The 25355-nt window shown below is 55.2% G+C and overlaps 1 protein-coding gene across 3 annotated transcripts in view; it reads left to right on the forward strand.

The window, feature by feature from the left end:
- Positions 1-2220: 2220 nt before the first annotated feature.
- The window catches only part of MXRA7 (matrix remodeling associated 7), a 32240-nt gene continuing 9105 nt past the window's right edge, over positions 2221-25355 (forward strand). For 2 of the 3 annotated variants that reach the window (XM_058038904.1, XM_058038906.1), the window contains exons 1-4: positions 2221-2750; positions 11045-11140; positions 13872-13932; positions 17782-17881. In XM_058038904.1, coding sequence (XP_057894887.1) covers positions 2268-2750; positions 11045-11140; positions 13872-13932; positions 17782-17881 — 740 coding nt within the window. In that variant the 5' untranslated portion in view covers positions 2221-2267. Of the gene's footprint in view, positions 2751-11044; positions 11141-13871; positions 13933-17781; positions 17882-19944; positions 19996-20128; positions 20210-25355 lie in introns of all 3 variants that reach the window. The other variant, XM_058038905.1, reaches the window with a different exon arrangement.

A 25355-nucleotide genomic window follows, 5' to 3' on the forward strand; every position in this document is an offset into this window, starting at 1 on the left:
TAGTGTGAGCACGGGGAGCTGAGCTCTGTTGCTGATCCTGTCACCTCGTTACTGCATGAGTTTGGCTGAGTTAGAGCAGCTCTTCTGGCAGACACGTCCTTGCTGCTCCTGCCTGTTGCTCTCGACACCAGGAGTGTTGTTTTTCACAGACATCCAAACCCAGCATCTCTCACAATTCCTGTGAGTGCTACAGGTTCCAGCAACCTGAGAGGGAATTGCTGCAAGTCCAGAGCCAGGAGCTGCTGCTGTTGAGCACCTCTGAAGCTCCTGTTGATTCCCTTGTCAGGCATTCCAACCCCTGGAGAAGCTGTCAGGACCAGCTTCTCTTATTTTAAGGCAGTGATAAATCCTGCTCCAGAGGGTGCTGGCTGAAGTGCTCTGTCTCCGTGCTGGGTTAATGCAAGCCACATGCTGCTGCATTCCTGAGCGGGCAAACACCCTCCAACACACTTCCAACCAAGAGCTGTGGAAAATTTACACTGCCAGGAGAAAGAGCAGGAGGTGTCCTGGGTGTTGGCAGCAATTAAGGGCACTGTGACAGCTGGAAATGTCACACCTAAGCACCCCGTGTCACCCTATTAGCAGCTCCCAGCGCCCAGTTTCCCTCATCTCACCCAGAATTCCTCTTTGTGCCCCAAACTGACAGTCCACATGAGCACAGGAGCAAGGACCCAGACCCTGGAACTTCCCCACCCTGCTTCTGTCTCTGGCCATGAGCCATTTCCAGGGCTCAGAGGGAGCCTCTGAAAGCAAGAGATGCCCTGGACTGGGGATGGTGCCTTCAGGGCTACTGGGATTAGGGCAAGCAGGGGGCAGAGGGGACCAAACACGCATGGAAAAGCTGCTGAACCAAAGCTGCCAATCTCCGGGTGATTTGGCTGAGCTCTAGAGCAGCTCTGACGATGGAGAGCCAGGAAATGCAAAGCTCTGCGGGAGAAGGGGAGCTAAGTACCGTGCTTGGTTGTTGCTAAGAATACAATTATCCATACTAACGATTGCCTGCCTGATAGGATTACCAATAAAGACAAACGCAGGGAGGATCATGGCTTCACTTCCTTCCTCCCACCCGGGGATTTAATCCTGTCTTTGTTTGAGTTTTGTCTTTGGTCAGTCAATACAAAAACTCTGCTCCGGGTGGTATCTCCGGAGCCTTTTCCCATAGGAGAAACTTTCCGGGGTGAATTCCATGTCTGCTCCCCACTTGTGCATCCTGCTCCGTGCTGGTTTCACCCTGGCAGGAATAGTTTAGGCCTTCTAATTTCAGCCTGCTTTGTGAAAGGTTGGCTAATCCTCCCAGCAGTCTCGAGAGGCAGGAAATCCTCAGAGGCAGAGTCTGGGGGAACATGACAACTCCTTGGCCACTCTGCTTGCCGGTTTGTGATGGCTTTTGGACACATCCTGGTTTTTCAGTCTCCTGTTTTTCAGCAAAATGCTCAAGGGGAGGCTCTGGCAGCCCAGCTGCTCTCAGCACCAGCTTTACCTGGTGGGTATCACAGCAGTTGATGGCACTGATGTCCCTGCAGCTCCTGGGGAAGGTGGAGTGATGCTCTGGAGCTTGGCATGGATGTGCTGCCAGATGCTGCTCACCCAGGGGAGTCAGGACAGCCTTCCCGGCCCTGCCAGCCCCTCCGCTACCCAGCCAAGGGCTAACAAGGTGCAAACGCTCATTAAACATTTCCCGGAGGCCAGCCAACACCCCAGCGTGTCCGAGCTCACCGAGCCCTGGGTGAGGGAACATCCCGGGAGACCGAGACCTTCCCATTGTTCGAACGGGATTTGTTAACGAGTGACAGGACAAGAGGAAATGTCCTCAAGTTGCGCCAGGGGAGGTTTAGATTGGGTATTAGGAACAATATATCCACTGACAGGGGTTATCATCTTAGAATGTAAACGATTCTAGGATTCGACGATGCAAGGCACTGCCGAGCAGTTTGGGAATGACTCTGTGGATGTAAAGCAGTGTCTAATGAAAGCTCCCCTTGTCCCAGGCCGGGCTCCCATCAAGCAAAGCATCCCGAGCCTTCCCCTCCGGCCGCCCCTTCCCAAATCCCACCCGGGCCGGGGAGCGGGGCCGGGCCGGGCTGCGGGCTCGGAGGGGGCGGTGGGTGCCGGGCCCGGTGCTGGGGGGGCCGGGGGTGGGCAGGGCCGGTGATGACGCCGGTAAAGCCCGGCCGAGAGCCGGCCCAGCCCCGCCGCCGGCCGAGCGCTGCCCGCGCCCCCCCCGCGGCCGCGCACTCGGCTCGGGCGGGCTCCGGCGGCGGCGCAGGATGGAGCTGCCCGTGGACTCGTACCTGGCCGTGCCGCTGCTCTTCACCGTGCTGGCCCTCGTCCTCGCCTCCGTCTTCCTGAGGCTGCGGGGAGGCGGCGGCGAGCGGGCGGCGGAGCGGCCCCGGGGGCCCGCGGCGGAGCCGGCTCGGGAGGGCGGCCCCGGCGGCGAAGCGGCGGCAGCGGGGCCGGAGGACGAGGGGAGCCGGGTGCCGGTGGAGGAGGTCGGAGCGCGCGGCGAGGGGAAGGAAGCGGTCACCGAGCAGCGGGAGGCGGCGGAGGAGCCGGGCCCCGCGGCCGAGCCCAGCCCCGCGGCGGCCGAGAGCATCCCCAGGCAAACCCCGGAGGAGCCCCGGCAAAGCCCCGAGGAGCCCCGGCAAAGCCCCGAGGAGCGCCGGCCGCATCCCAAGGAGCCGCCCGAGGAGCCCCGGCAGCCCCCGGAGGAGCCCCGGCAGCCCGGCCACCGGGAGGATGCGGAGAGCAAGGTAAGGCCGGTCCCCCCGTGCCCCCGTGGTGTCCCTTCCCCATCCCTCTGTCCCCCCGGCTGGCGGGGAGGGAGCAGCGCTCCGGGTTTTCCCCTAAAATAAGAGAAGTCCCGGCAAAGCCCGTGTTTTGTCTTGGGGTGGGAACAAGCTCATTGTCCCCGGGGAGGCAGCGGTCTGGGGGGTGTTTCTGGCTCCTTCCCTCCCCGGCCCGCCAAGGAGTGTTCCTAAAAATAATCAGGAAAGTGAAGATTTAGGGGAAAGGAAGCGTGTGCCAGTGTGAGCCTCTCCTGTGTGCACATCTAACCCCCGGGAGTCTTTTCCTTTCTCCAAGAGCTTGTCCGGGTGCTGGGAGATGTGCTTGTGTTTATTCTTCCCGTCCGCATCCCTTTTCTGTGGCTTACACAAACTGTCCCCGGGTTCCGTGCGCTGTCCCTGCCCGCCCCAGGGAAGGGACCGCCCCGCTCCTCAGCCCCCCAGGATGCTGGCCCCAGTCTCTGACCCCTGGCTGAACTGGCGGGGCTGGGGGCGGCACTGATGCCAATAAACGCTCGGTAAATCCTCCTCCTCCTCCTCCTCCATCGGATCTTGTTTAAAAATAAAAGAGCGACCCAGTGTCCACGGGAAGATCTTGTTCTGCTCTTGCCCAGCCTGGATGGGACTCGGTGACAACCTGAGGCACCCGAACTCCCTGTCCTGGTGGCTTTCTGCCGTGCGGCTCCTTGTGCAAGGGGCGGGAAGGGAGCGCTGGGAATGCGGGAGCGTCGCCGTGGGCCGGCAGCGTGCTTGGGCCGGGGCACGGGGCTGGGGCCCAGTCGGCTCCTGGCTATTATTAGCAGCATTTGCAATCCTCAGCAACTGTTTCCAGGCTGCTGGGCAGCGCACACTCAGCCCTCGCCTTGGAAAGCATCTCCAGTGACTCACCGGATAGCCTTGGGCAGGTCCCGGGGCTCGCACACCCTGCTCTGTGCTGCGATGCTCTGTGACACCCGCGGGGCACCTGCTGCGGCTGGGATGTGCCTCGGCCTCCCTGTGCTCCTCGCACCTCCCTTGGTGGTTTTTGAGCCTCAGAGCTCTCCCTGTCCCCTTCCTGGTGCCCCTTGCCCTTGGATACAGCTCTAGAGCAGCCCCGTGCCTTGTACAGCATCCTGGAAACCACATCTCGTGTGATTTATCAGTGCCTGTGAGTACCAGGATCTCTGGAGAGCTCCTGGGCCACCCTTGGCCAGCTGGGTCCTGGCTGGGCCAGCTCAGCACCAAAGTTGGCCACTTGTCTGGAGCTGCTCTCTGGTGAGGTGCATTGGGACAGACGGACAGATCCAGGGCTGCCAGAGCCCACGGGTTCCTCTGCTGCTAGCTCACATCTTGGGAATGTTTTCCTCCCCTCTGGCTGCTCTTCAGCCCTGATTTCTTTGAGCAGGCACTGCTGCAATGCTTGTTGCCTTCAGAGAAGGGCTCAGCTCCTTTGTCCCCACTCAGCACAGGTGCAGTACCAGGGTTTTGTGTGCCTGGAATGAGTTCTTACTCAAGAAACGGGGAGTTCTGTGTCCTCCAGAAGCCTGGCTGGGCTCCTCGCTGGCTTCACCCAGGGAGCTGAAGGACCAGCACAGGGTCCTGCCCAGCTTTCCCTCCTGGGAATTGTTCCTCACTGTGTGGGCAGGGCAGGACAAGGATGCTGCTCACCCTGGGCCTGAGGAGCATCCCTTTGGGAGGGTCAGGGAGCAGGCCTGTGTGTGTGCTGGGGGTGCTGTGGGGAGCAGTGGAGGGGGAGCAGTGCTGAGTGTGTGCTTGGGAGCCGTGGCCAGCACATGATCCCACAGCTGCCGGCTCTGCTGGCCCTGGGGCCGGCTGGCACAGCTGGCCGAGGGACTGTGAGGGACTACGTGCCCTTCCAGCAGGCACCACACACGTGTGGCAGTGCCCAGCCTGCTGATCCAAGGGGTGCTGCTGTGGGCAGAGCGGGACAGACCATCCACAGCTCTGCAGGGTCTCCCTGATTCCCTGGTTCGGCTCCCTGTGAACATCCTCAAAGCTGCCTCATCCTTCCCCTCCTCCAGCACCACCCAGACCCAAGCCCAGGAGATGTTATAGGCAGGGATGGGACGGGCCCTGGGCAGAGCAGGGAGTGCTTTGCTGATGGAATCGTTCCCTCTCCAGCCTGTCTTGGCTCGGTGAGGGCTGCAGTCCCCTGATGTGACTCAGCAGAGGCTCCCAGACCCTGTCCGGCTGCTGGCTCCTGCAGGCTCAGGGCTTCTCAGTACATCAGCAGGCGCTCAGAGAGCTTTCTTTCCTTATTTATTTTCTTTCCTTATTTATTTTCTTTCCCTATTTATTTTCTTTCCCTATTTTCCTTCCCCCCTGTTTGCTCAGCACGCACTGTGCCAGCCTGGCTCGCCTTGCCCGCAGCCATTAACCACTCGAGCAAAGTGCTGATGGATGAAGCCGCGCAGGGAGAGCAGCCTCGGTGTGTTAATGACGGGCTGGATCCCGCTGCCTCCTCCTTCCCTTGCTCCCTGCCTGTGCAAACTGGGATCTGCTGGGGCAGCTGTGTGTCTCAGCCTCCCTCCTGCTTCCATCTCCTGGTAAATCGCTAAAATTGAAGGTTCCCTGCCCCTCTCTGCAGTGACCAGTTCATTGCAGCATCATGCTCAGGGCTACTGAATGACCCAGTGGCTGAGCAGGGAAAGGAGCCCAGGAGTCCTTGTTTCCCTGAGCTGCTGGTAGTGCTTCCCCTTGTCTCTGCTGGCTCCCATCACTGAAAAAAACCCCTTAATTAGTCTGTCATTGTCTGTTCTCATCCCCATCCCCAGCTCGTTAATGGATGAGGCAGTGCTGTCAAAGCAATCCCGTAATGAAAAGCTGCTGGGTGGGAACTGGGTGGGAACAGCAGCGAATCTGGGGCTGTGGAGCGTGGTTCTTGTGAGAAACGGTCAGAAACTTCAGCTCCCTAATGAGCAATTCTGTCCTGAAGTGACAGGTGGCAGGGACCGGGCAGGGTTGTCAGTGTTGGAGCAGAGCCACCTCCAAGATGCCATCCTGGCCAAAATGTTCAGGAGATGCGGAGGGTGAGTGGGCAGCGCCAGCCTGGCTGGTTTGCCAAGGGTTAATTGCAGCTGAGCTGGCAGCTTCAAACAGAGCAGGGGCGAGTGTGACAGAGGGGAGAGGGGACACACAAACCCTGCCTGGGGCTGTCACCTGCACAGCAGAGCCACAAAGGCTTCATCTGCCTCCTCTGCCAAGCTCCTGGTGCATTTTCCCCTGGGTGCCTCCCACCCCAGGCTGGGCCTTCCTGGGGGCTCCCGGTGCCTCTGCACACAGCAGGCAGCCCAAACCCCCCAGCTCCCACCGGGAGCCCCGATTACATTTACAAAGTCATCATTTCCCCCTCTGATGCCTCCTGCCTGCCCTCCCTCCCTGTGCTGCAGGGGAGAGGGTGTCTAATTAAGTCTGGCTGTAATTGGCAGCTGTTCAGGCCGTGTCTGCGCTGCCAGAGGGCTGGGACAGGAGCTCCAGTGTCCCACAGGGCACTGGGGAGGGATGTGGGGATGTGCCACTCCCGTCACAGCCCTGGCAGCAGCACTGCCAGGGAATGCAGGGCTGCCCACCCCGATCCCTGCCTGCTCAGATGTGCCCAGCTCTCACAGAGCCGCCTGTGCCAGGCACAGATGCCTCATCTCCTGCAGAGAATGGGAACTGGGAGGTGACACAGCACATGTGTCACCCCCAGGGACCTGAGCACGTGTCCTGCCCACCCTGAATCCCACCACGGGGCTCTGCTGGGTCGTGGTGAGCGACAGGGGGACATTGGGGTGTGTGGTGTGTCCCCTACATGGGTCGAGAAGTTTGGGGTCCCACAGGTCCTTGTGGGCTGGGTGAAGCCCTGCAGCTGTGCCAGGGTTGCTGGAGGACTCTTTGCCTCCTCAAGTGGCCACTTTTTGTGAAGCTGCCAGGTGAGGGCCAGCCTTGCCTGCTGCCAGGGATGCCATGCAGCTCAGCAGGGACATCCTGGTGTGGGTGTTTGCTGTAGCAAAAAGGGAACAAGCTGGATGTGGTGGTGCCTGCAGGGATGGGTGTGCTCAGCTGGGCTCCTCACCCTGCTGTGGGTCACACCAGAGCTCTCCTGGCACGGCCTGCTCCTCATTACAGGCTGGGTGGTCCCAGAGCTTCAGAAATGCTCTGCCCACTCTGTGCCTTGTCCTTGCCTGTAGCAGTGGCAGGAGCAGATGCTCCCACGCTCTGGGGGGGGCTCAGACCTGCAAAACTCCATCTCCACGTGAGGGACATCCTCTCCAGGCCCCCCAGAGCTGGCAGGACCATCACCAGGGCTGGGGAGCTGCTCTTGGTCTGCAGCTGCTCCTCTGGGCAGAGAGAGGATGGAGAGCCCCAGTGGTGGGTGAAGGGGAGCTGCTGACACAGCAGCTGCTTTGCTCTGCTAAACTCTGACCAACATTATTATTATTATTATTTAGTCTTTTTTTAAAGGTTTCTTCCTTCCCTTTTTCTCCTGGCTTTTCTCTTTCTGGCTGGCTCTCTCCTGTCTGCTTTCTTTCCCTCTTGCAATGTCTTGCATCAGGCTTGGAGCAGAAAGTGCAGCCATAAATGGCAACACACAGGACCCAGGAGTTTAATCCAAGATAATTTTCTCCTCTTGCTTTGCAGCCTGGGATCTTCCCTTTTCCTGAAGCTGGAGCAGGGCACTTATTTGTCCCCAGCTTGCCCATAAGGCTGTCCCTGAAGAAAGGGTGAGGGACACACCACCCCTCAAGTGTCCTCTTGTCCTTTCTGAGAAAGAAGCCCAGGTTTGCAGCAGGGATGCAGCAAGTGGGGAGGAAATGGGCAGAAATGAGCTGAAAACCAGATGATGCTGCAGTGGGAAGCCTGGCTCCCACCTCCCACAGGCTGGGAGAGGGTTCAGTGTGGGCAGAGCCTTGAGGGGGTCAGGATGCCAAGCTCCTCTGTCTGAGCCACCCTCCCCAGGGAGACCCAGGCTGTCCGTGCTCAGTGCTGGCTGTGCCCGGGATGTCCCTGAAGCTTTGTCCTCGCCCTGCTTTGCTCCAGAGCCAGCTCCACGCGCGGGTGCCGTGGCCATGGAGCTGAAGGGCAGCAGCACGTTTGTGATCATCCAACAAATGAAATGCTTGGCTCTGCAGCCAGGAGCCGCCGGGGCAGATGGATCAGATGGATCGCTGCCTTGTTATTGAAGGTGGATGACTTGCTTCATTTTAACCCTGGCCTTTCCTGAGCCCACTGAGCAGTGCCCAGGTGTGATTCAGATGTGCCAGGGCATGGACTGTGCTGTGCCCGGGCTGGCTTGATGCCCGTGGGCAGGAGCGGGCACGGAGCATCCCTGGAGCGATCCCGGGAGGGTTCCTGGGGCATCCCAGGAGTGATCCCGGAGCGATCCCGGAGCTTTCCGGGTGCGTTCCCGGAGCATTCATGGAGCGTTCCCGGAGCATCCCCAGATTTTTCCCGGAGCATCTCCGGAGCGTTCCCGGAGCATCCCCAGATTGTTCCCGGATCATCCCCGGCACGTTCCCGGATCGTTCCGTTGCGTTCCCGGCCCCGGGCCCTGCAGCTGCCGCCCAGCGCGTCCCTGGCCCGGCAATGCGAGCTTTGTTTGCCGCAGCAGCTGCTGGGGCGGCCCGTGTCAAGTCTCCTCCAGATGCTCCCGGATAATGACGTGCACGGCTCCCTGCAGTGCTGCTTCTCGCCGGTTTTTTTGGTTTTGTTTTAATTTTTTTTGGGTTTTTTTTGTCCCTGAGGGGAGGTTTTCATGGCACCGGAGAGATGCTGATGTGTGGGCTCTTGGACAGAACACTCCGCTCCTTTCTTCTCCAGTTGTTCCTTCCTCACTCCCAGCTGCTCCAGACTCTCCCTGCATTCTCCCTGAGCTGTGCTTCCCACCAGAGCAGCACCTGGGGTGCCCTGGTGTGTGACCGTGTTCACAGGGGTCTTATGTTGAGGGAGGAGATGAGGATCTGACTCCACGTTTCAGAAGGCTTGGTTTATTATTTTATGACATATATAACATCAAAACTATACTAAAAGAATAGAAGAAAAGGTTCTCATGAGAAGGCTGGCCAAGAATAGAAAAGAATGAATAACAAAGGTCTGTGGCTTGGACAGAGAGTCTGAGCCAGCTGACTGTGATTGGCCATTAATTACAAACATCCAACATGGGCCAATCACAGATGCACCTGTTGCATTCCACAGCAGCAGATAATCATTGTTTACATTTTGTTCCTGAGGTCTCTCAGCTTCTCAGGAGGAAAAAATCCTAAGAAAAGGATTTCCATGAAAAGACGTCTGCAACAATGGTGTTCTCCAAGTTTCCCAGCATTGTCCCAACATCTTCCCCCTCCCTGCCTTGCAGGTGCTGGTTTTCACCTTGTCATTCACAAAGGAGCAGGTGTGCATGTGGAGCAGGTTAAGGTTCCTAAATGGGACCTGTTTTCCCTCTGAAGTGGTTCCCCCTTGGAGAAGTGTTCAGCATGGAAAGGCTTTGGTGCAGGGTTGTTTCTGGGACAGAGTCACTTCATTTGTGGATTGACTGGAGTGAGAAGAGATTCTAAAGGCTCCCTTTAGACTTCTAGGACGGTTTGGGAAGTTGAGATTTAATTTTTAAGAACTGTTTGTGACGTACAGTAGTGCTACATCAGGTCTTGGTTGGAAGAAATAATATTGGCCTGTGAATTCAGGTCTTTTGCCAGCAAAGTTACAGAAAACTTTTTGATACTTATAAAAACTGTAATCAAAGCCACTTCATAGTGTTCTGCTATTCTACTGTATTTTATGTAAAGATCAGGATTTACTCTGACTGGGTTTTCAGTATTTCAGGACAGCAGCACCCAATGGCCATGGCAAGGCTGAGATTCAGGGGTGAAATTCTGAATTTCGGGCTTCTCCAGGCAGAGAGGGCTCTCCCCTCTCCCTGGCTCCCAGGGGCTGTGGCACTGCCAGGCTCCAGGTGGGGCTTTGTCCCTGCTGGCATTTCCAGCCCCGTGCTGGCATTTCAGTGCAAGGCCAAGGGACACGGTGTCCCTGCTCCCTGCCCACGCAGATCCTCCTCCACAGCCCTCCAGGCTCCAGCTGAAGGTTTTGGGCAGGGAAAGCTGGCTGAGCACGGGGTCCAGGCCAACCACAGCTGCTGTGGGGCTGGGAAAGCCCAGCCCAGCCCCAGGAGGGCAGGGTGGGATGGGGAGGTCTCCAGGGGCTGATGGAGAAGGCAGCTGGCCGAGCATTAACAAACCAAACATGTCCCCTCCTCCCTTCTGCTGCATCAGCATCCCAGGCAGCTGCCTGAGCCCTGCCAGGACACACGGACAGCCCTGCCAGGACACACGGAGAGCCCAGCCTGGAGCTGGCACAGCCAGCCCAGCCCTCACTGGGGCCTCCTTGCCCTGGTCCCACCCCATGGCTGGGGCTGCCACAGGGAGAGATCCTGAGCTCCACAGGGAGCAGATCCTGAGCTCCACAGGGAGCAGCTCTAGAGCTCCACAGGGAGAGATCCTGAGCTCCACAGGGAGCAGATCCTGAGCTCCACAGGGAGAGATCCTGAGCTCCTCATGGAGAGATCCTGAGCTCCACAGGGAGAGATCCTGAGCTCCACAGGGAGAGATCCTGAGCTCCTCATGGAGAGATCCTGAGCTCCACAGGGAGAGATCCTGAGCTCCTCATGGAGAGATCCTGAGCTCCACAGGGAGAGCTCCTGAGCTCCACAGGGAGAGATCCTGAGCTCCTCATGGAGAGATCCTGAGCTCCACAGGGAGAGCTCCTGAGCTCCACAGGGAACAGCTTCTGAGCTCCACAGGGAGAGATCCTGAGCTCCTCATGGAGAGATCCTGAGCTCCACAGGGAGAGATCCTGAGCTCCTCATGGAGAGATCCTGAGCTCCACAGGGAACAGCTTCTGAGCTCCTCATGGAGAGATCCTGAGCTCCACAGGGAACAGCTTCTGAGCTCCTCATGGAGAGATCCTGAGCTCCTCAGGGAGAGATCCAGAGCTCCTCATGGAGAGCTCCTGAGCTCCACATGGAGAGATCCTGAGCTCCTCATGGAGAGATCCTGAGCTCCACAGGGAGCAGCTCCTGAGCTCCAGCCCTGGCTGCAGGACCGGGCACTCGAGGTCTCTGGGGTTCCCCACTCCAGCAGCCATTCCTGGCTTGGCACACAGCACAGGCATGGGGCAAAGTGGGCTATGGGCCACCTTCAGCATTTGTCCATGTGTGCAGGAGCTGCCAGGGCTGGTTGGTTGAGCACTTGGGGATGTTTGTGCTCAAAGCTTTTGTCCTTTTCCAGATCCCACCGCTGGGTGCCTCGCCTGGATCCGGCCTCGGGCACACAGGACAAGCAGAGGACACACGGGGCCACGAAGCACTTTCCAGCCATGCAGAGGTGTGTGAGGCAGCCTGGGGAGGGTGGCACAGCCCACAGGGTCCCTGCAGGGTGGGGCATTGGCCTGGGGAGGGGGGCAGAGCTTCCCTGCTGTTCTCCCTGGTGAGGCTGGGTGGCCTCTTAATGGCTCAGCCCATTTAGAACAGAAGGAAATGGTGCTCCAGGGGCAGGTTTGTGCTGCCCTGGGGACGGGGGTCAGCGAGGTGGGTCCCTCTGAGGCAGCTGGAGAGGGAGCAGCCCCAGGAGGACAGAGGGACAGAGGGACAGGGATGTGGAGGAAGGGGAAAGGGAGGTGCTGGCATCTGCCTCCAAGCCATCCAAGCAGAGAGGAGCTGTGCTGCAGGGAGCTCCTGGCTGGCACAAGCAGGGGTGCCCAGCCAGCCCTGGCACGCTGCTGTCGCCTGCCAGCCTGGCACCCCTGCCTGTCCCTCTCTGCTCCTGTCAAGTGTGTTGGAGCAGATCTATTTCCCTTCCTTGGAGGTTTGCCACCCAAATTTCCTGCTTGCTCTCATTGCTAAATGTTCAGTTCCCAATGCCCAGGCGAGGAAGAGGCTGAAATCTCCCTCCTGGAGGGTTGGGTGTCCCAGGGCATGTCCCAGCTCACAGGGGGAGATGCTTGTGATGGGGAACTGCTGCCCTGGGCTTGTGCCCTCCCTGTGCCCTCCCTCTGGGTGCCTCCCCAGCCACCCTCAGCCTGGGTGTCCAGTGGGAAGTGCCCATGTTTGGAAGTGTGGCCCAAAATAGCCGTGGCTGCAGCGGGTGGGGGTCCTGGTGCATCTCCTTGTGGGGAACAGGGTGGCCAGAGGAGGCCAAGGGGCTGTGAATAATGCACATTCCTGCCCCATGACAAACTCACCCAGCTCTGGGCCGGGGCTGTGCTCCAGCAGCTCCTCCCCAGCTCTGCCCTGCACAGCCAGCACTCAGCTCTGCCTGCTCCTTCCCCACAGCTTTTCCCTTGACAGTGAGGGGCTGGCAGCCTCCCCTCTCCCAGGTGCTCTGTCCTTTTGCCAGGAGGCTGCAGGAGACACCCCTGGGTGCTGGTTGTGACAGTGTTCACAGGGGTCTGAGGATGAGGGGAGAGATGAGGATCTGACTCCATGTTTCAGAAGGCTTGGTTTATTATTTTATGATATATATTATATTAAAACGATACTAAAAGAATAGAAGAAAGGATTTCATCAGAAGGCTGGCTAAGAATAGAAAAGGAAAGAATGATAACAAAGGCTTGTGGCTCAGACAGAGAGTCCAAGCCAGCTGACTGATTGGCCATTAATTAGAAACAACCACATGAGACCAATCCCAGATGCACTATTACAGCATCCTGAGTGGGTCACTAAGGGTGAGAGAGAGACGGTGAATCTTGTTTCTTGATCAGAAGGCTGGATTTATTGATATATAATGTATAATACATTATGACTATACTAAATAGAATAAAGAGAGAAGTTGCAGAGCTGCTAGCTAAGCTAAGAATAGAAAGAAGGAAATCTATAACAAAGTTGTGTCCAGGAACTCTGTCCCTAGCTTGCACCCATGATTGGCCTCCAATTATAAACATGGGAACATGAGCCAATCAAGGTGCCCCTGTTGCATTCCACAGCAGCTGATAATAATTGTTTACATTCTCTTCTGAGGCCTCTGCCTTCCAGAAGACGCAGAAATCTGAAAGAAAGGATTTCTGTGAAAAAATGTCTGCGACAATGCACCTGTTGCATTCCACAGCAGCAGATAATCATTGTTTACATTTTGTTCTTGAGGCCTCTCAGCTTCTCAGGAGAAAAAACCCCAAGGAAAGGATTTTTTCATAAAAGATATCTGCGACAGCAGTGCCCCCTGGGCTCAGCTCACAGGGGTTTGCAGCTGGAGCACAGGGCTGGGCAGGAGGAAATGCCTCATGCAGGGGCTCTGCCATGTGTCCTTGTCTTATCTCCAGAGCTGGGGTGCTCCCCTCTCTCCCTGCTTGGAGATTCTGCACAGGACAAGGTTCTGGGCTTGATGAAGTTCGTTTTATCTTATAGAAGAGACCCCCAAAACTTCCAAAATTGCTTTGCCTTTAAAAAAAACCCCAAAATGTGCTGTTGCTGCTCCAGACACCAGCTGTGGATGGCTCTGGAGGGGTCCCAGCCCAACCCCCCAGTGCTGCCTTTGAGCCCCATGACTGCTGAATGTCCCTGTGCTCCAGAGCAGCTCCTTGGCCCTTGGCTCTGGCTGGGGATCCACCTTTTCCTCCTGCCAGCACAGCCTGTCCAAGCCTGGCCTGGGGCACACACAAGTCCCTGTGGCTCTTGGCTCAGTCCCTTTGGGCTGAGGGGTGGCAGGGGTGCAGCTGGGAGGGAGGTGCTCAGGCACAAGGCTCTTCCTAAAAACCTTAATATCTCTTTGATTATAAACCTTAATATCTCTTTGATTATAAACAATATCTTTTTGATTATAAACCTTAATTTCTCTTTGATGATAAACCTTAATATCTCTTTGATGATAAACCTTAACATCTCCTTGATTACTTGCATTTCACAGCCAGATGACTGGCACTGACTAGTGAGAGGGAAGCAGACTAATGAACCTCACTCATTAGTGAGCATCCCTTTGTCCTGTGCCTGGGAGGAGGCAGGGAGGGGGTGCCCAGGGTGTCCCTGGAGCTCCAGGCTCTGCCCCCCAGCCCTGCCCCAACCAAACGTGGGTTATTCAGCACAGCACCTTCTCCTCATGGCTGTTCTGTTTCTCGCTCCTCCAGGAGGAAGAGGTGGACTCAGAAAACGAGAAGCTGGTGGTGAGAGAGCCAGAGGATGAGGATGGTGAGTGCCAAGCAAGCCAGAGCTCTGCAGGGAGATTATGGACAGCTCTGGAGCCCTGAGTGCCTGGGGATGCTCTCCTTCCTCCAGCAAACTCCTGCCCCTTGCCCAGATGCCCTTGGGCTGTTTGCCATGGGGCAGCTTTGTGATGCAGCTGCTCCAAAAGCTCCTTGCTCATCCAGGACAATCTCCAGAGGCTTTAGCCAGGGCCACGTTTAACTGATTAGCCAATTAGTTGATTGGAAAATGATTAATTGACTAATTGGGGTGACAACTGCTGCAGTCCTAAGCAAATTGAACAGATGGTGCCTGAATGTGTGTCTGGAGGGGTCTCTGCTCTGCTGGGGTGTCCCCACGAGTCCTGGCTGGGGACAGCTGGGGCAGCAGGAGGCCTTGGGGAGTTCCCCCTTCCCTGCCCCACTTTCTGCCTGGCTCTCTGAAGGTGCTGTGTGGCAATCCCCAGCTCGGGAGGATTATGCCTAATGCCACAGAGAATCAAATTTTAATCCTGCTGCCATTCCTGCGAGGCAGGGGAAGCTCCTTTGGAGACAGGGCTCCCAAAATGCACTCATTGCACCCTGCAGGGCTTCCTCACAGCACTGGTGGCTGGGGATGCCACTGTGGGGGCTGTGAGGGGTCTGCTTTGGGGGTTGGTGGGTGTATTCTGCCAAATGGATGCTCAGCAATGCTGCTGTGCCTCTGTGTCTGCTTCTGCAGGTCCAGCTCTGTTTCAGGGCTGCCCTGGCACTGCTGGGCATCCTTACAATGGGCTGGGGAAGGTGATGTGCCCTGGCTGTGAGACCTGGCCAGGACTCTGTCCTCCCTGGCTCCTCTCCTGAATTATTCCCACTGTTTCTGAAGCATTTCCTGGTGGAGCTGGGCAAATCCATGGCCTGAGCTGGGAGCACCAGCAGTGCCCTGGGACCAGCCCTGCTCCTCCTCCACTGCCTCCTGTGTGTGCTGGCCCCACTCAGCCCAGAGATTCCCCTGGGGCAGGTGGAGATGCCCCAGCCCTGTGACCAAAGGCACCAGAGCAGCTTTCCCTCCCTGTGGGCAGGGATCACACCAGAGCCTGCTCAGGGCAGAGCTGCCCTCACCCTGCCAGCTCAGGGTCACAGCACTGGCTATGCAGGGCACAGAGATGAAAGACAAATGTTTTCTTTAACATGAACTCACGGAGGCTCTCAGTAAGTAGGTCACCTCCTGTTCCTCTGGTGTTTTCCCTGTCCACATGAAAACCCAGCCTCCCCTTTTCTGGGTGTTTCCTGAAGTTTCTTTTCAATCTGTAGAGAAAGTTCCTGAGCTCCAAAACCAGCCAGAGGGTTCCAAACCCACACACTGTCTCCTTTTTGTAATCTCACCCTGTGGGCAGGGAGATGGGGACCTTCCTTGCCTCCCTCCTCCCTTATTATTTGCTGAGGAGGTGGCAACTAAACTGCTCCTTTAGGGCCACTCTAAATCCCAAATCTCACTTGATTTGGCAGAAAACCATGTGAGGGAAACAATCTTGATTGTCCTTGAAATCATTGCAGCTTTACAAAGGTAATGAGCAGCTCCTGCTCTGCACCAGCATAAGGAACAGGATGTTACACCCTCTTTTTGTTTTTCTTTTTTTTTTTTCCTTTCTCCTAATATCTCCCAAAGCAGCAGCCAGCTGAATTTTCTTTCCATGCACTTTTATGGTCACCCAAGGTGCTGATAAGCTGCAGCATTACTGCTTCTTTCCAGCTAGCCAGGTTTTCTTTGTTTGTTTGCCCATGGGGAGGGTTTCCCACCCAGGGAAGTGGAATATGGCCAAGCTGAATGTTTGGGGCTGCTTGTGTTGTTCAGCCATTTGTCACCAAGCTGGATAAAGGATTTGCATCCCCTGGGAGCCCAAATTTAGGGATCAGAGAAACACCCTAGATTAGTAATTGAGTTGTAATCCACCAGGGAAGCTCCCCAAGATCAGGAGATGTAAAGAAGTGAGGAAATGTGGGCATTAGCAGGGGGGAGGCTCTGGGAAATTCCCATCCCACTCCTGGTGCTCCAGGGCAAATTTGGGAGAGAATATCTGAAGGGGTTCTTCTAGAAAGTAGATTTAAGTGAGGGGTTTTTTTGTTTGTTTTGGAAGCTTATTTTTACAATAACTCATCAAATGTTATTCGTAAATTACACTTTTGGCATGGAAATTGGTAAAAGTTTTTTTTTATTATTATTGTATTTATAGTTATTTTATTATATTGTGTTGTATTTTATTCTATTGTATTTATAGTTATATTATTATATTGTGCTGTATTTTATTATATTGTATTTATAGTTATTATATTATATATATAGTTATTGTATTTATCATTATTGAAACAAGCCTTGCACTGCTTGTTTCTGAGATCTCTGGTTTCCCCACCTACAAAATCAGGCTCTGACTTTTTACATGGAGGTCCCCAAGGTCTGGCAGCAGCTGAGTGTGGGCATGAGCTTGGGGTTGGAGAAATCCCAAAATCAAGGTACTGGACGCAAGGAGAGAAATCCTTAAGGGCAGAATTGGTCAGAAAATAGAGGGAAGCTGATGCTGAATCCTGAGTGTGAGGGGTTTTCATTTGGGCAGGTGGAGGAGGAGACACAGTCATGGACATGGCCACAATTGCAGTGGAGAGTTTGGGAAGGGGCTCCCTGTGTTCATCCATGAGCTGTGCACAAGTTGGGGTTTCTCTCCTGCCAGGGGAATTTCACCCCCTGAGGGTGCAGGAGCCCTTTAGGGTCCTGCTGGTGTCATCCTGGATACTGGTTTGTGGATAATGCGCAATTTTCTCAGGGCCATGCAGATAATGAAGGAACATCTTCCTTGGAAGCATCCCCAGGGCTCTGGGGAAGCAGCAAATATTTCTGGGAATGTGCAAACCCCAGTGCAGGATGGTTGGGCTGAAGCAGCCCATTCCTGCAGTCCTTGGGAGATAAAGGCTCCGAGATAAGCAGCCCACAGATAACACACACCCACAGCAGCAGCTCCTCCTGGGCTGAGCTCCCCTCCTGTTGTTTTCCCCTCTCTGCAGGGAGATAAAGCACGGGAGAGGTTTTTAAGAGCAAATAGTGCTCGAACAAAATCCGATTGGAAAAGGATCGGCTTTGGCTCAGAGTCTGAGCTTTGCTGCTCTAATTAGCACAGGCTGAGGCTGGAGAGAGCACCCAGAGAAGGAACCTTGGCTTCTCCTCAGGGCTGCTGACAGAGGGGCTGTGTTGGTGCTCCTGGGGCTGTTTGCAGCCCTGGCATTTGCCATGTGGCATCTTCTTTTTGGCAAGGGCTGCAGGAGAGCTCTGCTTGTGGCACCATCCATGAGCCCCAAGCTGGGGAAAGGGCCCCTGGATGAGCAGAGAGAGGGAGGAGGAGGAGGAATGCAAGCCTGGAGAGGAGAAGTGGAAAATGCTTCGAGTTAATCAGGGCAGGATTAGCATGTCTTGATAAGCCAAGATGGGCCTGCAAGGCTTTGAATCCAGGGAGAACAATGGCATATGGTTCCTGGGCTGTAGGATTTCCTTGGATCTGCTTCCAGCAGGCTGCTCACTCACAGCAGTCCTCACTGTTGGCAGTGCTGGCTGTGCCCAGGCTCCTGCCATCCTCTGGGATCCATCCTGCCTCCCTGGCAGTGCCCAGGCTCCTGCAGCACCTTGGCTGTGCTCTGGGATCCTCCCTGGCAGTGCCCAGGCTCCTGCAGATTGGAGCTGACTCAGGAAATGTGCTGGAGTGGCCAGAGCATTTGGGGTGCAGGAGCAGAGCAGAGAGCACCCAAAGGAGCTGGGGTGCTGTGGGTTGTGGCTCTCAGGAGGTCTCTGGTTCACAGATTTCTTGGTGTTTTTTTTGTCTCCCCTCTCCAGCTGCAGAAGAGACATTTTCTTTTAAATACAGTCCTGGGAAGCTAAGGGGAAACCAGTACAAGTCAATGATGTCCAAAGAAGAACTAGAGGAAGAACAAAGGTAAGTTGAGGTTCCTTTTTCTTCTTGCCCAAGCCCACCTGGCTGATGTGCCTTGGAGCAAGCTGGGTGTGCTCAGCCTCTCTCCCCACACTGCCCTCAGTGTCTCATTGCTCTGCAGCTCCAGACCTCTCCCACACAGGAAGATATGAGAACAAATAAAGCCACACTGATTTAGGAGATGCAGGCACTATGGCCCTAAATACCTTTGGAGCTCCTCTGGATGCTTAGACCAAATTTTCCTGGTGGATTTGCCCTGACCCCATTAGTTCTGTGCTGACAGGTGTCTCCTGAGGAGCTGACCTTTGGTTACTTCCCCTCCCTTGGGGCTGGGGATGGCATCCCAACCAAGGGCGTGGGCACAGCTCAGAAACACTGGGGCCAAGTGAGGGAGCACAGGGTTCTAGAGCTCACTGAGATGGGGCTGGCACTGCAAGTGTCCATCCCCAGGGCTGTCTCCTCAGCTGGATATGGTGGGGATTTACCAAGTGGTGGGCCTCGTGGAGATGGAGAATTGTCCATCTTGCACTTTTTGCTGAAGTATCCCCTGAGCCTTGCATGAAGAAAGGTCAGACCTGTCCTGTCACTTCAAACAAGCGTTCTGGCTCAAGATTCCCCAGCCTGTAGAAGGAATAATCCTGAGCTGAGGGCTCTGTGGCAGGCTGCTCCCTCACAGGTGTCTGCAGCTCACACCCCTTCCCTGAGGGTGAGCTCCAAGGAGCTGATTCCCAGGGGTGGCTCAACAAGCCTGGGAGGTGGTGCTGTCCCCACTGCTGTCCCAAGGGCTGTGGGACCCAATTCTCCACCCAGAGGTTTGCAGAAAGTGATTTAGGGGCATTTGTCACCCCTTGCCTGTCAAATCATGGTCTAAATACCACCACAGCTGGCCTGGTGTAAAGAACCAAGCAGAAACTTGAGCACAGCAAGGAAGGCAGGGATGGGGGATCACAGCTCACCCCCAGCTCAGGCATCTCCTGCTGGCAAACCCTGCCTTGAGGCTCTTGGGCAGCATCCCTGTGATGCTGGCTGAGGTTTATCTGTGTGAGGTGAGCAGGGCACTGTGGTAAGCAGAGTAAATCCAGAGACCTGCCCTGCTCTGGGGTCAGCAACAGGAATGAGCTCTGGTTTCCTCTGGCATGGGGTTGATTCTGCATTGGCAAAAATGTTTGCTTTCTTCTTTTCCATGTGTGTGTTGTGCCTGAAGCCCCCACCCTGTAACTGCTGAGCAGGGCTGTGAGTGTCACTGCGTTTTTCACTTGGGGAGGGTGCTGGGGGAATGAGCCAAGTGAATGCCAGGGACACCCATGGGGCTAAATGGGATTTGCTTTTCAGGATCCTGGGGACACCCATGGGGCTAAATGGGATTTGCTTTTCAGGATCCTGCTAAGCACCAATGCAAAAATCGACGTGCAGCTGGCAAATTCCAGCCCTTTGCACCAGCAGCTCCATCCAAGCTGAGCAGTCACTGCTCAGGTTTGCAGGGCCAGGACTCCTGCAGGGCCTTGGGCTGGTTCCTGTGTGGCAAAAAATGCCCTTGTTGTCACCTGGAGACACTGAGGTGACCTTGTCTAAGGACAGCAGTGGGATGGGGGTTTTGTTGGGCTTGGAGAAATCCCAAAATCAAGGCACTGGACACAAGGAGAAAAATGCTTAAGGGCAGTATGGATCAGAAAATAGAGGGAAGCAGACGCTGAATCCTGCATGTGAGGAAGGGAGGGGAAGGACTCAGAACTCAGGACTCAGAACAGGCTCCAGGGGTGATGGACCTGTCCTGGGCACATGGCACAGCCCAGGCACCTCAGGCTGCTCTCGTCTGTGTGGAGCAGTCCCAGGGCATCACAGTGCGCCTGAACTGATGGGTTTCACGTCCCATGGAGGCTCTGACCAACCTTCCCCACTGAGGGCCACCGCCAGATGTGTTTTTCCTACTGCTCCTTTTCTTCTCTTCCATATTTGTGTTGTTCATTTCTTTAAGGCAGCTTGGTGAACTTTTTTTTTTTTTTTTTGTCTTGCTTTGTTGCTGGCTTACTTTCCCCCCCCTCAAATCTTCACTGCGGCATCAGCAGCTTTTCATTGCAGGCCTCGCAGGCGGTGCAAGGGGGCAGGGCTGCTGCCAGGTAAGCTGGGAGAGCTGAGCACAGCAGCTCAGCCTTGTCCTGCATCCTCCTCCTTGCCCTTCCACCCCTCTCCATGAGCCCTGCCAGTGCTGCTGGCCTGCTGTGACCCGGGTTTGCCACCTTTATGTTGCAGGATTGAGCTGACCTCTGATCTCACATCTCTGTAGCGAGTACCTTAGGTCCTCGGCCACAAACATTCTTGCAAATCTTTTTGGTAAGGACACGCTGGCTGCTGCTGCTTTAGAGGTAGTGGTACCACTGGTAACACCTGCTCGTGTCTTGGGTGATTTTGCTTTTATTTTCCAGGGGAGGGCTTGTTTGGAGCTGCAGTTGGTTGCCTGTCCCACCTCCTTCCCCACCTCCTTCCTCTTCCCTCCTCATAACAGATTAATGAGTCCACTCCTCTCTGCCTCCATCTCACCTTCCACGAGCACTCCAGGGCAAATGGGGGCTCTCACATGTGGATGCTCACCTCTTCCAGCTTGGATGCCTGAAACTGTGGACATCCCACAGCCACTTTGTAGTGATTTGAGAAAATGGGGCTGCTGCAGAGTATTAGGGTGTGTTACCAAAACTCAGACAGGTTTAGTGTGCACTTTTAGCCCTATCAGTCCTCCAGCTTTCCTGTGAACCAACAGGTTCCCATGTGAAGCAGCAGAAAGAAGAAACATCCCAAAAATGCTTTTTTGGGAGGACCAGAAGTGGGTTCTCGGAGGCTGCTTGCTGTGTAGTTCACAACTTTGAATTTTGAGACTCCTTGATTTTGGATATGCCATTGAAAATATTCCTTGCCTGTTCCAGAAGGAGCTGTAGGACTTCAGACAGGAGAGTACAGGCATGCAATAGATTTGGTTATTTAAGCAAAAAACCAACTTCTGTTCTAACCTGCATCCCTGCAGAAGCTGTGGTTGTCCTGCCTACAATTCACTTGAGCCTTGTGGCTTCCAGCTGGTGCTAAATCTGGACTAAAAGGGGAAGGAATGTGACCTTCACTGCGTGAGGCAACTTCCTGCTTTTGGTGACTTCAGCCTTAAAAATTAGAGTGCTCACTGAGGGAGGAGGACAGTAAATCCTTTTGGCAAATACTTGTGCTGGGGTGGTGGCTGTGCTTGATCACACCAGGTGGGTCACCAGTCCTTCTGGAACAGAAGCACGTAGCCTTTACCCCCCTGGGGGAGTAAAACAGTCTGGGCAGGAAGGGGAAGAGTGCAGGGGAAGGATGCAGCCCCTGGTCCAGCCAGCACAGCTTATTCCCAAATCCTTGTCCTGTGCACCTGAGGCTTTTGGCCATCTGTTGCCAGCTGGGGCTCAGGAAATGTGAGTGCTGGTGGTGCAGCTGCCCCTGCTCAGGCAGGGCTGAGCTGTGTGGGTGTGAGACACAGCCAGGCTGCCTGAGAGGTGCTGCTGTCCCTCTCCTGTGCAGAGGGAGGAGGAACCCCCCAGTGCCTGCAGGGCCTGGCTGGCATGGGTGGCTTGGAGTGCTCTCTGCCAGATGTTCTTCAAACTTCCCTTGGGGTTGAAAGAGGTTAGTGGGGATTTTTCTTGTTAGAAATTAATATGGTCAGGGCTCTGCTGAGTGTTGGCAGCTGCAGCAAAGCTCCACTCCTTATAAAAGAGAAAACAATGGGAGAAATGGCCCCCTTGGGTGTCTGCTTTCAGTTCTCTCTTTCCATGAGGCAAAGCAGCTCCCAGCCAAGCCTTGGTTGGCCTCAGTGCTGTCAGGGGGTTGAGCTCTCTGTGCTCTCTCCTTGTCACTCCTGGCTAGGAGTGTTGGTGGGACAAAGGAGAGCAGATCCCATCTGACAGGCTCTAGAAAGGTCTCTCCTCTGTGTGGGATTGAGGAGAAGGTGGGGGTGAAGAGGCAGAAGCTGCCCCATGGCAGAGCCATTGAACAGGGGCTGATGAATGGCACCAAACTGCTCCTGGCAGGGGCACTCCTGGATGGAGCAGGACATCCCCCAGACCAGATGGGGATATCCCAGATGGAGATGGCTGCCCAGTTTCCCTGGCTAATGGGCTCACTTCCCACATCCAGGTGACCCATCCAAGGAACAAACTCTCCTCCTGCCTCTCAATGCTCTCCTCTCACCTCCTGGCCAGCCACAGATGGGTTGAGGTGACACTGTTTGAATACAGACTGGGTTTAAGCCTGGAGTTCAACTGGAAATTAGAATTCATGCCAGGGGAATTGGGTGGCTGTAAATATCAAGCTCAACCCTTTTCTTAGTGGTGATTGAGCACTGGGAACCTGCCTCCTCCCCAGCTGGGTTCAGAGTGCCTCTTGGTTATGGGGCACTGAAAAAAAATGGGCTTGGACCCTTGAATTTCAGCAAGGCAGGGCAGACCCTGCTTCTAGGGAATGTCAGAGAGGAGAGACCTTTCTGTGCTCTACAAGGCATCCTGAATGAACGTGGGATGCAGCTGTGGCTTGAGGGCCAACTGTGCAGAAGTTTGAAATTTGAATGAGACAATGCTGCTGATGACAGCCCTGGAGCACACGAGGGCAGGAAGCAGCTGCAGAGGTTTGATGGCTGCGTTGACAGACCTTGGCCTATTTCAAACATCTCCATTAGTAGCCCTCCAAAAATAGGTGGGTGGGCAGGGCTGGGGGAGGTTGCATTTTGGGAGAGCTGTCCATTGGCATCTGTCCCTGCCCACCCCTGCATTGCCATCACACAACCCTGGCCTGCCTGCTCGCTGCCCTCTGTACAGCATGGGGACTGGGCTTTCCTCCCCCCTCTCTTTGCTAACCTTCCCCCCACCCAGTGGCTTTGCTGTCTGTCCTGTCCTGTCCTGTCCAGCATGGTGCTTCTTTTGGATGAGGGGAGCTGGTAAGTTTGGGCTTTTTGGAGGGTTCAGGGTTATTATTTGTTTGCTTCTCATCTTCTGCAGCACGATAGTCGTCCTGGGCTGAGGGAGGAGGAGGAGCAGCAAGGGGGGCAGAGCCCAGGGCCATGGGTGGGCACTGCTTTACTGCAGCCACCACAGGGATGGCTCCAGCCATGGGCAAGGTTCCTTTCAGTTTCCCAACACCCAGGGCATGAGGTGTTTTTGCTTCCCAGCTGCCTCTTGTAGTAAAGGGCAAGAGTTTGGGTTTCCCTGCTGAGCTCCCCCTCATGCTCGCTCTGTAGGTGCCCAAGTCCACTTGGATGAGGAGGGAGTCTGCTGGTGGCCTGGTGCTGCTCCCTGCCTCCATATCCCCAGGGAAAACCTCCTCTGACCTATGAGATGTCAGTGGAATGGAGCCCTGGCCCTATTTATAGTCATGATTGAGTCATGAATCCCCAAAAGCTTTAAAAACAGAGTAACTCAGGATGCCTCCCTCAGAAAGCCAGGGAAGGGGAGGCCAGGAAGCCCCTTCCCATCTCCTCCTCTCCCATCCCAGAGAGGAAACCCTTGCAAACTCCCCCATAGCCTTTGCAGGGTGTGAGTCTCTGACCCTGCCTTGGCATGAGATTTTAGTTCAGACAGCAACTCTGCTTGAGTTCCTGGTTTGTTTTTTTTTTTTTTTGGCTCAGGTCATGAATTGTCCTGGCTTGTGGCTGCTTCTCCATGTCTCCCTCACCCAGCTCTCATGACTTGTCTTCATCTGCTTCTGCTTAACCTTGTGCAGCATGGGCAGCTGGCTGTTGTCTGCCTGCTAACTCCCTGGGAGCCCTGCTCTGCCTGTGCTGGGCTCCCCTGCAGCTGGGACAGACCCAGGGATGCAGGAATTGGGGCATCTTGCCAGGCTGGGAGCAAACTGGTGTTCAGTGAGCTGAAAAAGCACTGAGTGATGGAGAAAAGCACGGCCCAGCCTGCCCCTGGCTTTTCCCACTGCTGTGGTGTTGGCTGGGGAGGTCAGGAGTGTGGCAAGGGAATGGGCACACAGGTGATGGATGAGCTGGTCAGGTGCCCAAGCCACCTCCCTGGCTGTGCTCTGGCCTTTTCAGCTGTTGCTGCTCTGGCTGGGCAATGTGAGAAACTTCTGCCTCAAACCAGCTGTGGGCAAGGTGTGCTGGAGCTGATACAGCCCTGATCCTGCTGGCTCCTCACCAGCCCCTGTCCCAAAGCCACCGAGACCTGTGCTCCCTGCTCACACTGGTCCTGGCAGCCTCGAGGCACAGCAGGTATTTCCCAAAGCCCAGAGCACCTTTAACTTCTCTGTCCCAGAGGAGGAATTTCAGATCTGTGTTGATGAAGCTCCTCTTGGTGCCTCTCACTCAATCCCTTCTCTCTTTTCTAAGCACTGTCTCTCCCTGTTCTGCATTTAAGTCCTCTCTGTGTTTTGCTGATTGGCTGAAGCAACTGGCTCACATTTTTGGGAGCACCAGGAAAATTTAATTCAGTGTGTCATTCCTCATATTCTTCCTGCAATACCTCAAGACTGGGTTAAAGAGATGGTGTCTGCCCCCATGGTAAATAACTGGGGACAGTGGTGATGGGACCATCCCCAGCAGTGAGATGGGAGGGAATCTCTCTCCTTGGGGAGATCTCAACCACCCATTGCAGGTCTGCCCAGCACTAAGGGCTTTTATTCCCTGCTCTTCATCCTCAAGGGTCAGTCCTGGTCTGGAGTGAGAAGAGTCTGGAGCCAGGTTGCTGTTCACCTTCCTTGCCAGGATTTCAGAGCAGAGCACTGATGGTTCTGACAAGGTCCTGAGCCAGGGAAAGGAGCTGGGAATGCTCTGTGCTTCTGAAAATAATCTTTTTGAGTGAAACTATTCCTTAAAAGGGCACAAGCAATTACCAGACATGGTTACAGAGGCCTCTCCTTAGAGTGAGTCAGGACTCCTTTGGAAAGCTGAAGTCTGTGAATGGGCTACAGATCTCCTGACCTGCTGTGGATTTTTGCACACAGGAGAGACAGATGCACATGGCAATGCCACCAGTAACCCCTGTTTTTCAGAGCTGAGGTGTTGTCTTCTCTGAACAGCAGGAAGCCTTGTGTCAGTGCTGTGGGTGAGCTGGAGTGAAGGGAATGCTCCTGAGGCCACCAGCACATGCAGTTTCCATGCTTCTTTGAGACCTGCAGTCCCTGAGCTGGCCTCCTATTCCAGGACCTGCTTTTGTCTGGGTTCCTTGTCTCCAGCTTTTCCATGCACACAACCACGTCCAGCTAACAAATCATGTGATTCAGAGACTTGGCTGTTGGCTTGGGCAAGAGCAGAGATATCTGGATATTCTTTATCTGAAGAAAGGATGCAGCTTCTGGCAAAAGATGACCCTAACCTGGTTTGATTGATGAGCTGCTGGGGGCGAGCATGCTGATCCAAGCAGAATGGAAAGGAGGGAAGAGCCAAGGATAAGCAGTGGCTCAAATCTCTGGGCCTCCATCCCAAGCTAATCAACATTTCCAGTTTCCATGGCTGAGATGGCAG

This window comes from Melospiza georgiana, chromosome 21 (assembly GCF_028018845.1).
Source record: "Melospiza georgiana isolate bMelGeo1 chromosome 21, bMelGeo1.pri, whole genome shotgun sequence".
Classification (NCBI taxonomy): Eukaryota; Metazoa; Chordata; class Aves; order Passeriformes; family Passerellidae; genus Melospiza; species Melospiza georgiana.